The 12442-nt window shown below is 39.1% G+C and overlaps 1 protein-coding gene across 1 annotated transcript in view; it reads right to left on the reverse strand.

Moving 5' to 3' along the window:
- The window catches only part of LAMA1 (laminin subunit alpha 1), an 84843-nt gene extending 73610 nt beyond the window's left edge, over window positions 1-11233 (reverse strand). Inside the window, exons 1-3 of the mRNA XM_026070785.1 lie at window positions 11128-11233; window positions 10676-10788; window positions 1672-1914 (exon numbers count right to left, since the gene is read on the reverse strand). Of these exons, the coding sequence (XP_025926570.1) occupies window positions 1672-1914; window positions 10676-10788; window positions 11128-11218 (447 nt within the window). The 5' untranslated portion in view covers window positions 11219-11233. The remainder of the gene's footprint in view (window positions 1-1671; window positions 1915-10675; window positions 10789-11127) is intronic.
- Window positions 11234-12442: the final 1209 nt, after the last annotated feature.

The raw sequence follows: 12442 nt of genomic DNA on the forward strand, positions 1-12442 counted from the left end.
CATTGTAACTTTGGCATTAATGGACTATCGCAGTTCATTTCAAGCATTCATCATGAGCCCTGATTTCATTACAAAAATTTCTGGAAGCAGGTCTTCAAGCAGTGTACATGAGATTAATACTTCTTTAAACCCGCTAAAAATCTAGTGATCAAGCTGGCAAAATGTCAGGAGTTTTCTCATTTGGCACAAAATATTGTTAGTAAGTTACATGCCCATTTAGAAATGTGGCCCTTTTCCCCTACTGGTTCTTCTGCACTGGGACAGGCCCAAGCTGACTGCAGAACACTGGGATGCGATGAACCGTGGGTACACGGCAGGTGCTTGCAGAGATCAGCTGGTGCGTGCAACCTCCTATAACCCCTACACTTAAGTCCAATAGGTTGGCCAGAACCAGTTAGGAAGCAATAGAAATATATTTTCAAAGTGGGCAAGATTCTCTGTGCTGGGAATATTCCTGTCTGCCCTTACAGCTATGAAGGAGCAGCTGGTCCTTTGTGGAGGACAGCTCTTGTGTGGTACAGAGCAATTTAATCGTGTTTTTATCACACTCAGTTGAAACAATGTTCCAGGTAGTGCTGTTGACTATACTTGAATCACTCAATTCAGTGTACATCAGGAAAAATAAATGAGCACAAAATATCACTAATCTGAATCTCTGGCATTCCTGGGCTCAGAGTCGGACTGCCTGTCAGGCATTCATTACAAGTGGCACTGTTTGCACACATTTAACCTAAGGGCTTTCTGGTTAATTGTGGTGAGAGCCAGGTTAAGTTTCTTTATCTGTTGCATCTGATCTGTAGGGCATATGCTTAGCATCACTGCAACAAATACGTGATTAAAATAAATGGGACTTGATGTCATCTGAATTTCATTTGTTTCTCCTGCTGAAACATGGTTTGGTGTTCATGAGAAAAAAMAAGAAGTTTGACACGCTTCAGCTGTTAGCTACATACACTCCAATCTTTTTTTAACCAATAAACAAAAATATATTGGCTTCTATTAAATTAAGAGTTGCTAGCATTCTCCATGGGATAACACTGCATTTTATTACCACATAAGAAGAGCATTCACAATAGAATAACCACTGGTTTTAACGTATCATTTCATTATGTGGCTGCCTCTACGAAATGAATTAGACAAGTACCATGAATAGAGTTTGTTAGAAGAAAGAACAATCAACAGTGAGGCTACACAACTCATAGCTCTTTTAATTATGCTACATCCCTGAAACAATGCCAAGGCTTGTTTAGGAGCTCCAGCTGTGCAGAGCACTTCAACAGTGTTTGCAGCTTTATCTCGCACAACCAGGTGTTCCTAACACAGGGGTTTTCTTTATTAAATGAAAAACCTGGCAGAACATAGAGTCTCTGTTGTAGTCTTTCAGGGTAGAGTAACTAATAATTCACAGTTAATAGCCACCATCAAATTACATGGAGAGAGAGAACAAAGAGTTTAGTAACAGAAATATGTAGAGCCAAAGAAATGTTTTATCCCACTGTTTAAAAGTTTGCTACACTGGTACGTGATATAAAGGTACTATCATTAAAGGAGAGTAACAGACCATCTGGCAAAGCTGAAGGTGATGAACTGGATAACTGCAATTCAAATGTTTTAAAGTTGCAATCAGTCCCCCTTCATACTCACATACCACAAGTGCGAGAGCAATCATACCTCTCCATGTTCCAGAGGAACTAGTCTGGAATAGTAGGAGGTGCAGATCACTTCATCATCTCTCTTGTATGTAGGCGGCCCAATTCTTGGGGTAATATTATAACGAGTTAAACATTCTGTGTCGCTAATTGCATAGTATTGCCATGGTCTGAACTCTGTGCCATCGATGGAGCGTTCCAAAATCCAGTTTCCAGGTCGTGGAGCATTAGCAGCTTTGATGATGATATATGCAACTTGAAAGACCTAAAAAAAAAAANAGAGAAGAAAATTTTAACATTTCATTCTGCTGTATAAAAGATGACCAGAGGCCAATTTGGTACTAAAATTAACTCAGATTTTAAGAGATGGTAAAATTTGGCAGAGTGACTCTGGATAAAATTTTTGCACAAACCTTTGACAAAAGCTCAGTCTAATCTTTTGTGATACTAACGGAAATATGTGTCATTTTTGTCAAAACTTTTAACATTACAACAAAACACTTGTATATGTGACTAAAAAAAAAACAAATATATTTATCTCCTCTTTCTGTGATAACCTAATAGCTGAAATATGCATAGACTGTAGATTTCAGGATTAGTTGGATATAGTGTTCTTCTCATGGGAAAAGTGCTGTTCAGTTTTTTTGAACCGCTGAGGGCTTCAAAAAGGTGATTTTTTTTCAGAACAGCTGCAGCCCAAACAACCCTTTGTTTCACATCTTAGCTGGGAGTTTAATCCTCTCAGGAATAGCATTTGTGATAAGCTTTTTACACCCTATATTAAGAATCTCTTTCTGTGCATTCCATTTTCATTCTGTTACATTTAAACTTACTTGAGCAGAGGGCTATTTACAGTGTCTGCTGAAAAAGCACAGAGACAAATAAGATGTATGTAACAAATACAAGTGTGATAACCTTATTTAGGAATAGCAGATGTTTTACAATTTGCAATTTCTCAGCTATAGTGATAGTTTGAATATTTTCCTAGTTTGAATATTATCACAATTGTGAGTCCAAAGTACATCCACACAACAGCACTGTTCAGCACTTCTGTGACTAAGCAGGACAGTAATTAGTTTTATATAACCTTTTAAGTGAGCCTCCAATGGCAGCTAGAAAACCTGCGCTGGCCCCCAACTAGCTACAGTATCAGCCAGGAACACTGAAGTGCAATTACTCCAAAGCTACTGTCTTCTTCCTTACCTAATACCTACTATGTCACCTCACTTAAAATTGTCCGTCTTTGCAAACTGTAAGATTCCTTATATGAGTTTAATGTTTTACATGCACTACATTATCAAGCCACATTTAGATGAAAGAAAAATGACATGTTATTCAGCCATCTCAGAGGTCTGTATTCTCACTTGAATAGACTGCCTGGTCGGCTGGTGTAATTATAATAATTTCTCTCCGCATGTGCAGTATTAACATGGGGTTCAGCTCCAATTTGGCCATAATCATTTTTTTCAGATGTTTTTAGATACAGATTTATTTCTTTTTTGCAATACAGATGGAAGCCAGAACCAGAATAGCATTTGCCATCTAAAAGCTGAATAGAGAAATAAACACATAAATAGTGATTGTATTGTGTGTGCAATTCAGGAAGCGACTTTGAAAAAAAAAATCTTTAAGTGAACAGAGCTTTGCTTAGGAGATTTGCAGACATGAGAGGGAAAAAGTTTTGGTGACACCTATCTCAGGTATACCTATGGTGATACCTATGAACTCAGTTTTGATTAAAATTCAGACATAACTTACAACTTGATATTCACTTGGTCTGATTTTCTTTTCAGGCACTCCAATTGTATCCTTTGAGGCAGACATCAAGCATGTATAAACAGAAGTATTTCCAGTTGTTTCAATAAATATGAAAATTTACATAAACCAAGGATTTTGTCTGCTGACTTCTATGGCATTTCAGCAACACAAAGCAGACATAAACAAAGAGAAGCCAGCTTACTGTTTAGTCACAGTATTACAGTCTTGGAAATAAAATTTCTACAGGGCTTGCAAATTCTTTGTCTTACAGCACAGTCTCCAAATTTGATCAAAGTGAAAACCAAGAACTATAATCCAGCTTCTGTGCAGGGAAGAGTACCTATAAATAAAACGTATTTGATATCAACAAGCTCCAACCGAGAAAACATTAAAATATATGCTTTTACATTGAAAAGAATGGAATTCAGGCAGACTGAGTCAAGCAACTGTAATTCCCTACACACCACCTGGATCTCATTAATTCTCTTTGCAGTAGTTGATTTATATATCTGTTTTACACTGGGTTAGGCACAAGCAGAATTTGGGGTGTCATCATTTCAATATCCCTAAGCTGGAGCCAGCAAAAAACACTTATTTGTATGTGCATTTTCTTCATCACACAGAAGAGAGCTGAAGAAGGAATTGCCATGCACCTAAAAGTTCCTTTGAAGTTAATCATCTCTTTCAAATGCACAAAAGATGCAAGACTAGAACACCAATTTTCTTCAGAGACATGGGAGAAAGTTTTCCTCAAAGTCTCTTTATACCTCTTTTCTTTATATATTTATTTTTCCTCTCTGTTTGCTATCATCAACTAAAATGCTTCCATGCTTATTACACAGTCGACTGAACAACAAACGATCCACTTTTGATTACATGGAGATTTTTCAAGACCCATTATAGTCTGCAGCTGATGTAGCTTGTTTTAAACCCAGTTTCAACTAGTAACAATGAGTTATCCTTCATCAGAAGCTATAACTGCAGCCACTGCTACAGAAATAAAAGTAGGTAATATTCACAAGAGTACAAACATTAAATTCAGTCTGAATAACAAGTTTTTGGAGTTAGGGGGAATGAGGGGGAAAGCCAATTAAAGAGAAAGATTTTCACAGCAATTGTTCATGTATCCTACTTCATTTTATCATCACATCATAAAGTCAATTTTTTTCCTGAAGCATAGCAGCCATGTTTGGCACTCATCTAAGGACTGATTTTTCCTGCATAGCTACAGTTCACCAAAAGTTGAAATGAAGACATTTGAAGCTGAGAATCCAAAAGAGGTATCCAAAAATCAATGAACAGTTCTGCAAACATTGAAGTATGTRCAGTCAGCCTGTGTAGAAAACTGTTGTCTTCTTTTTCTCCCGGATCCTCTGGAGTCTCTTCCATTTACACACATAGCCCATAAGTGCCTAAATATACTTCATTAGTAAATTCACAGGATACTGAATATCAGCAACATCAGGAAAATTTGTCAGCCCCTGAAATGATGTAGATTAAATATATGAATGAAAGGATTTTGTACAAATGCTTCTGCCACTAAGAAGTCACAGGACAACCAGGCAGTAGGAGTTGTGTTCCCAGGGGTGGCTTTCCCAAGCAAGGGGATGAAGAGGGAAGCAGGGATGTAGGTGTTCCCAGTGCCTGCAGATTCAGACATTTTAAGGAAGGTCAACAGGTAGAGGTTTGGGAGACCTCACATCCCAGAGCCTCTGCAACCTGAAAGGAGTCTGAACCAGCAATTGCATGTAATGCAAATTGATTTTCCAACATCCCCAGAGCGCTTCCTTAAAGATTACTTTTATGAGTTCTCCAGGATTGAACAGCACTGAAAGCAGTTTCCTACAGCTCTCCACCTCCATTCACTGTCCACCAACTGGMTACCTGATAAACTTGAGCTGTGCGGCATGAGCTAATGATTTGTACATTTTAATCTGACTGTGTAGCTTTCCCAGAACTAATTTCCTTATTGAGCTACAAGGGTAAAAAGGGCAAGCCAAAGCAAGTTAGCAATTCCCAAGCAGCCATAGATTAGAAAGTGTCATTTTACAGGCATTTCAGCCCTGACTGTAAAGAGCAGCCAAGTAAACTTGTACCAAAGAACACCACCTCTGTAGCAGCAATACCAAGGTAACATCATTTACTTCTGCTTTATTTTAGCCTTTCTCCTAACAGCCTTGTTTCCCTGAATGCAGATCCAGCAGCACCATGTGCATTATTCTTGAAATAGATTTATAAACAAATCCTTCTCCCCATTCCTCAGGCAATCGGGTTGCTCAGGCATACTGTGTTGCTCAAGACTGTAAACTCAGCCAGCAGTGGCCATGCAGCAGATGCTAGCCAAACTTCCCTATTTCCAGGGGCTCGGTCAATGCTCTAAAGCCCACACAAGTACATGCCCTGGCAAGCACAGTCTTCTCTGGAGTCCTTTTAGATAGAGACTCTCAGTTATATTTTTCAATTTACATGAATGGAGAAAACTGTAAGGGAAGATTCTGTCTTTTCATAACTAATGCTATATGAGCCCCAGTCTCCAAAACTGAAACGTTAAAGGGAAAGAYGAGTCCCAACAGATTAACTTTCCTAAATTTTGGAAAAGTTTAACCTACTATGAACAGAGGGACTAACTGCTAGTTCAAATCTACATCCTGATTCAAATCTAAATTCTACCAGACCTTGAAAAAAACTAAAATGAGGATATAAATTCAGGACTTCAGGATCTCATTCAGTGTGCTATTGCATACCTTGCTGAAACCACACTAGCATAATGTAAACCATATAATGCAGAAGGCTGCTAAACGAACAAGCCTGGAAGAATGCAAGGCTCTTGGCAGACTGGTTTCTCCAAGTTTTATATATTCAGCTAAATCTTTTCCTTCAGGGTTAGTGTAGAAAGGCAATCTAAAAAACAGAAATATTTTTCAAAATGGCTTGACAAGGCTTGTGGTGCAAAATCTGCTCTGCTCAGTTGTTTCAAGACTACATCTGGTTACCAGAAGAGATTCTTTTTCTCAGATTTCATTTTACTGGCAGAAAAGGCTAAAGTGAATCTATGCAAACTTTCAGAAAGTAGGAGCCTACAGGAAGGGATATGCTGAGTATCAGCCTGTACTGTTCATAGAAATGTCTTTTTAAGGAATCAACTTTGCTTCAGGATCTTATTACAGACTGTGAGGCCTAGCAATTGTTTGCTATGTTTTCCTCCAAGGAGTTTGTGATGTTAGAGCACACACTGGTCTATGCCCAGCAGGGTCTCTAATCTCCTGAATTATCTTTTCTATATGATCTTGATTCATTATGTGCACCAATTTCTTTGGAAGAGAGGATAAGTTCATTTTACTCAAGAAGGGGATTATAAGAATATGAGGATGAGCACCCTGAATCTTGTGTCATCAGTTTTAAAGCAACAAAAGGCTTTAAGGAAACTTGTCAGGTAGCATAAACTGGCATTGGTCCAGCGAAGTCAACCAAACAGTATCTTTTTACATCAGATAAGGATTTGTCCCTACAGAATCTCTTCTTGACAAGTAAATTCAAGATGAAAGCTCTGTACAAAGTGTAAATATTATTACCACTATATTTGGCTTTCTGATAGCAGAAACTATAAATTAAACTTATGTCAGCCTCTGAGTAGTAATCCAGTATTCATGAAATATTAATGAGCTATGAATTAATCAGAGGAGGAGAGGTTTTTACAACTTGGTATTTGGGGCCTTCTAAGAACAACTGATCTCACTTACCAGTTCAAAAACTTTGTGATGTACAAACTTCTGTCCTTCTGCTATATCTAGCACAAAGCACCCTTAAATACCTTTGAAAGCCTCAAGCATAGTAGTAATACTGAGGAAAGCATTCTTCATTTAATGGTGCGAAAGAGACAGTTTTTACAGGTGGACCAAGCACACTACTGACATTTATAATAATCAATATTTTAATTCATTACCATTTTGCAAAGTAACTGGACAGAAAACTCATACTCAAGCATAAATGCTGTTTCTGTCTTAAACCGCTGCTGTGTATTTTGTGTCCACAGAACTGCCAGCATAGGAAACAAAAGATCATAAATCAAATCTTGGTATATCAACACTTGTATATCAATACTACACCTCATTGCTAAACTACTCTTTTCTCAACTCTGGATCTTTGCCAAACATTTAATGGAAAGAAAAAAAGAAAAACATTATCACACATCTGGGCCTGGGAAGACTGAAAGACAAGCCAGAATACATGTACCTAGTTTTCATGATCCAGGTGAGCTACAAAATTGTGATGTACCTATACAAAATGCTTAGCATTTGTTATAAACAGCACATAGATTCCAAAGGAGAAAGATCTAAAGAGCAATTTAGAGCCTGATTTTATTAGCCAGTTCTTTTTTCTTAACTAGACTCCATCAAGCTGCTCTTTTGTGCAGCTGTTTTTAGGCTAAATAAACTAAGTGCAAGGTAGAATATTAGCTGAAAGAATATTCTCTGTTCCCTTCTACCTTGAGCCAAGAGTTGAATGCAGCCAACGGACACAGACTGCTGCCAGAACTTCACCTAGAGTAAACTGAAGCGAAGAGTTTTCATCAGCTTCCCCCTGTGTTTGCCAGCCTAGGCTACCTGCCAGCACTCACCAGCCCTGACTGCTGGGTTGCATCTCTGTGCTCTACATGCTGTACAGTGGCAATAATCTCCAAGAAGTGATTCATTCCTCCTATTGTTATAACTTTCAGTAATTACTCAGGAATTGTATATAATGATCAGATGGTCATTCTGCACATCACAAAAGGGGGTGAATGTATTCTGTCAAGGAAAATTAAAGGCCATATTCACTTTAACACACAGATTTAATGCACAAGTCTTGAAACATTTAAAAAAAAAAAGTACCAATGCTAAATATATACAGCAATGCATACAGCTAGAAGCACTGATTTTCAGGAATACTTCTAAAGTTCCACTAAAATGGGAAGTGTAAAATACTCTGCAAGAGTATACTAGTTCAAAGGAAAYTTTTTAAGTAAACAGTTACTAAAATCACTAAAGTCCTTCACATAGGTGTATCCTTTGTTACTCTTTACTTATGCTGACTCACTAAAAGTTAGTACACCCAGTCAGCTCTAATAACTCATTGACTCCAAGCAATCTTTATTAACCAAATCCTGCCTCACTGAATAGTAATTTACATTCAAGTTGCATAGTCCTAGATGCCTTCTGTCTCTCAAACGCTCTAAGGAAAACACAGAAGAAAGGCCCTTGGGGGAAACTTTTCAAATCAAATTAGTGAAACTGAGCATGGGTCAGGAGAGGAAAGATATGTATTTGGGGAAACATCAGTGCTAAGTCTGGAGAATAAAAAATTTAGAGGGCAGCCGGCTGGTCTGTTTCCCAAGTAAAAATGTTCTAGGAGGATAAAAAGAGGGCATTCCTCCCTCCCTCATTCTTCCTTTCTGTTTGTCCAAACCAAACACAAAGTCAACTATTCAAACAACAAGAAAGTCCTATCCAAACCTTCTGTTGCTGACAAAAGGTAACCTATGATTATTTTTCCAACATTTCTGCTTTCTAATTAAAGAGCAAACTGAGCACTCGTTTAACCTCTGCTACATTAAAAAAAAAAAAAAAATTAAAGTTAAACCTTCTGCATTAACCTTTAAAATAACTTTCACTCAGAGTCTAGAGATTACCAACCGTACATCTCAAGTATGCATTTTCTGGTTAATAACACAGCTTCTCCATGATTTTAGAAGCATCCTCATATTAATAATCCATACCACTGTTAAGCTGTGACTTTCAAACAGTTCGCATAGGTCAATGCACACATCTCTTCAAAGCAAAACAACAAGAAAAAGCAAACAAAAATATGAGGTTGGAAATAATTTTGTCTCTTTCCTTCTTGGAATGAAAGGGTAAGAGACTTCTACATCTTCCATGTCCAGCTGACAAACTAACAAATTAGCAAATGGTCTGTGCAGACTAGCAGTCTCCTCCCTAAGAATATTATAAACTAGGAGGAGGGAAAAAATCCCTCCAAGTTTTGCTGTGAAGTACCAAAGCAGAGGAACCACCTTCTCTCCACATAGTTCCAACCTCCACAGGCTCAAAATCACAGCTTAGAGATACAAACCCTAGCTCATCAGGACAACTCAGCGCAGAAGTCCACAGAAGAAATAATCCAGAGTGTTTCTCCCCAGTGCTTCTTCCAGCAAAACAGTTATCAGGGCCAGTCAGAAGAAAAGCAATAAAAGTGGCAAGTAACATTTCTTTCAGCAACATTAACTCTGCCCCATTTTAAGTGTGTTTTGTTTTCTAGTCCCGATCATATCCTTGAGCTGACAGGAGAGTCTGCATGTTTCAAGGGTTCTGGAGCTCTTGCAACTGAACTTTCTGACCTTTTACACTTTAATCTGACCATTACATTGCATTAACAGGTTTAGATATTTAATGTAAAYATGCAGAAATACTGAGAAAAATATATACAACGTAAACAGAAGACTTGAAATGAGATCTGCTGTGAGATAATTGATGTAAATACAGTAKTCCCCCATGTCACTTGTTTTTCTTCCCTCCTCCAAAGCTCAGTATCTGACATACAATGTAACCACGGATCAAAAGAGTTCATATTTGGAAATACATTGGGTTCTGCTTTCTTACAGTAAATGACAAACAGTTTTATTATGTCCTACTCCAAACCATTTACTCTCTTTTATTAAGAAACTGTACAGTCAGTGTGATAGTTACAGTTAATAAACAGAAACGGATGTATCCTGACATATAATATCTGCACCTATGACAACTATACCTTGAAAACAGTTTCCTGCCTGAAAATAAGACTTTGATAATCTAGACATTCAAGCAACTTGCCTAAAATCAAAGGCGGAGAAAAAAAAAAATCAGAGAATTAGGGGGGAAAGACAGCAGGGTCAGACAGAAAGAGAACTTTAGGACAGAGGGAACGCTGTTGCAAGCTCGCTCATCCAAACAGGCACAGCTGTTGCAGTCTCATGAATCAGAACAACCCATGGTTCATTTGCTTCAAAATACAGTCACTCGCGTTTCAATCTCATAGGAATAAAATTTCCAAGGTGTTCCTGAACAAATGATTGAAAAACCCATTTGTTTAAAATCATCGCTTCATAGCCAGCTTTAACTGTCTGGCTCATAGGTGCTACTGAACGACTAACTGCTAAATATCCCACAATCTGAACACTCACGGAGAATTGCAGTCAACTGCAGGGGCTTATATCCTACGTAAAAATAAGCGACACAGTGCTCAATGCTACTCACCTGCCTGAGATCCAGGGTGATAGTGACCCAGTGGTACTGCCTCCCATTCTGAATGCTGGGACTTTGCCACCAATTATTGGTACCATCAATTGCACTAGAAATCGGGTGTTGCTCTGTTTTAAAGCAAAAACATAAAAATCTCTTAAAAATACAACTCAGTGTATTTCCTCTAGCCCAGTACATCTATTCCATGCTGAGTACAATTATTTTCTCTCACAAAGAAGCAGAAGTTGAAATTTGCCTCCAGACAACAGGCTGACATCAGACCCTGAAGTACTTCAGGGTGATTTAAGGTATTCACACGTTCTGCTGGYCCTTTGCTCAAAGGTAGTTTCACTCACATAGAATAAAGATCAAAAGTACTAAGCACATGACCCCAATACACCCTGTATTCACAGGGAGGGTCGAAAAGAACCACACAAACCAATGGAAAAGAAACCCAGGAAGCTTGCCTTTGGGATTGGCGCTGTTGCGGTCACAGACACGGCACTGGGCATTGCGCAGAGGCCGTCCCGGGACGTGCTCCACCAGCTTGCAGAACATCTCTGGCCCCTGCTCCCCGCAGGTGGCGTTGGTGGAGATGTGGGCATTGCTGGCCAGGTTGAGGATGGCAGGGAATAGACCTTCAAGTAAGGAAGTCAATATTATCAGGCTTATAGTAAGGCAAGCAAAAAATAATCACGATTCTGAGACAGACCTCTGAACATACAGGGTTTCTATGAGATATAGAGATGAAAAAAGATTATTTTATGAAAAAAATCAGATCATACTGACTCCAGGACAGCACAGCAATCGTCAGATCTCCCAGCCCTGCCGGTCCCTGCCCACCCCCAGCCTCCTCCCTGCCCCCCGCTCAGCCCAGGCCCCATCTCAGCCCAGCCTAGGGCTGTCGCTGCCCCACAACGTGCCAGCTCCAGCCTTGCAGTGGCCTGGCCCCTGCCCAGCCACGGGCCCCCTGGCCCCTGCCCTGGCAGCCGGGCCCAGCCCTGCCCCACCAGCAGCCCCCCGACACTGGCCCCGGGAGCCCCCATGGCACCCCAACAGCAGTAACCCAACTCCACATTTGGYTGCTTCACTACCGAGGAACACACGAGTTGTTTTAATAACATTTTTAGTTACTAAATCATCTTATCACAGTGTGAATTTACCAAAACCAGGAGGAAAATTGGCTCTCTGCCAAAAGAGAGGAGGGGCTATACAGCAAGCACTCTATTGCTGTGGAAAAGGACATTTAACTGGAAGTCTCATAAGCAGAAATACCAGTGACTTGAACCACACACTCTGAACTTTCAAGTTTTAGAAAGATTGCATTTGAGACCTTTGCTCTTGGCTTTTCCGAAGGTCATGCAAAATCTAAGGGGGATTTTGCTTGCTGTTTATTAATCTTTACACAAACACTTTACAGTACTTCCAAATGGTGTTGTTCTTGTGCACTAGAATAATGAAACAATAAATGAATGGTTTGAGGCTTACTGTTACTGGATCTGGAATTCTTAATATTTCTAAAAGGAATGAAATTTTATTTTAACTTAAAGGCTGCTGATAAAATTTAAAGGCTACTCCATGTGACGGGAAGATGTTAAGTACAGCTTCTCAGCAATTGCATGTTATCATTTTCCAGCTTTGCTTCCTGAACTAAAACCCTCTTATTTCTTGCACAATTACATTTTCATTCATCTCTATAACAATTAAGAAGTACTCCTTTTCTACTCAGAAGTAACTTTGAAAAAGAGAAACAATTTTTGAAAAAACATTCCTGTGTTTAGA

This window comes from Apteryx rowi, unplaced genomic scaffold (assembly GCF_003343035.1).
Source record: "Apteryx rowi isolate R43461 unplaced genomic scaffold, aptRow1 scaffold_319, whole genome shotgun sequence".
In the NCBI taxonomy this organism is placed as follows: domain Eukaryota; kingdom Metazoa; phylum Chordata; class Aves; order Apterygiformes; family Apterygidae; genus Apteryx; species Apteryx rowi.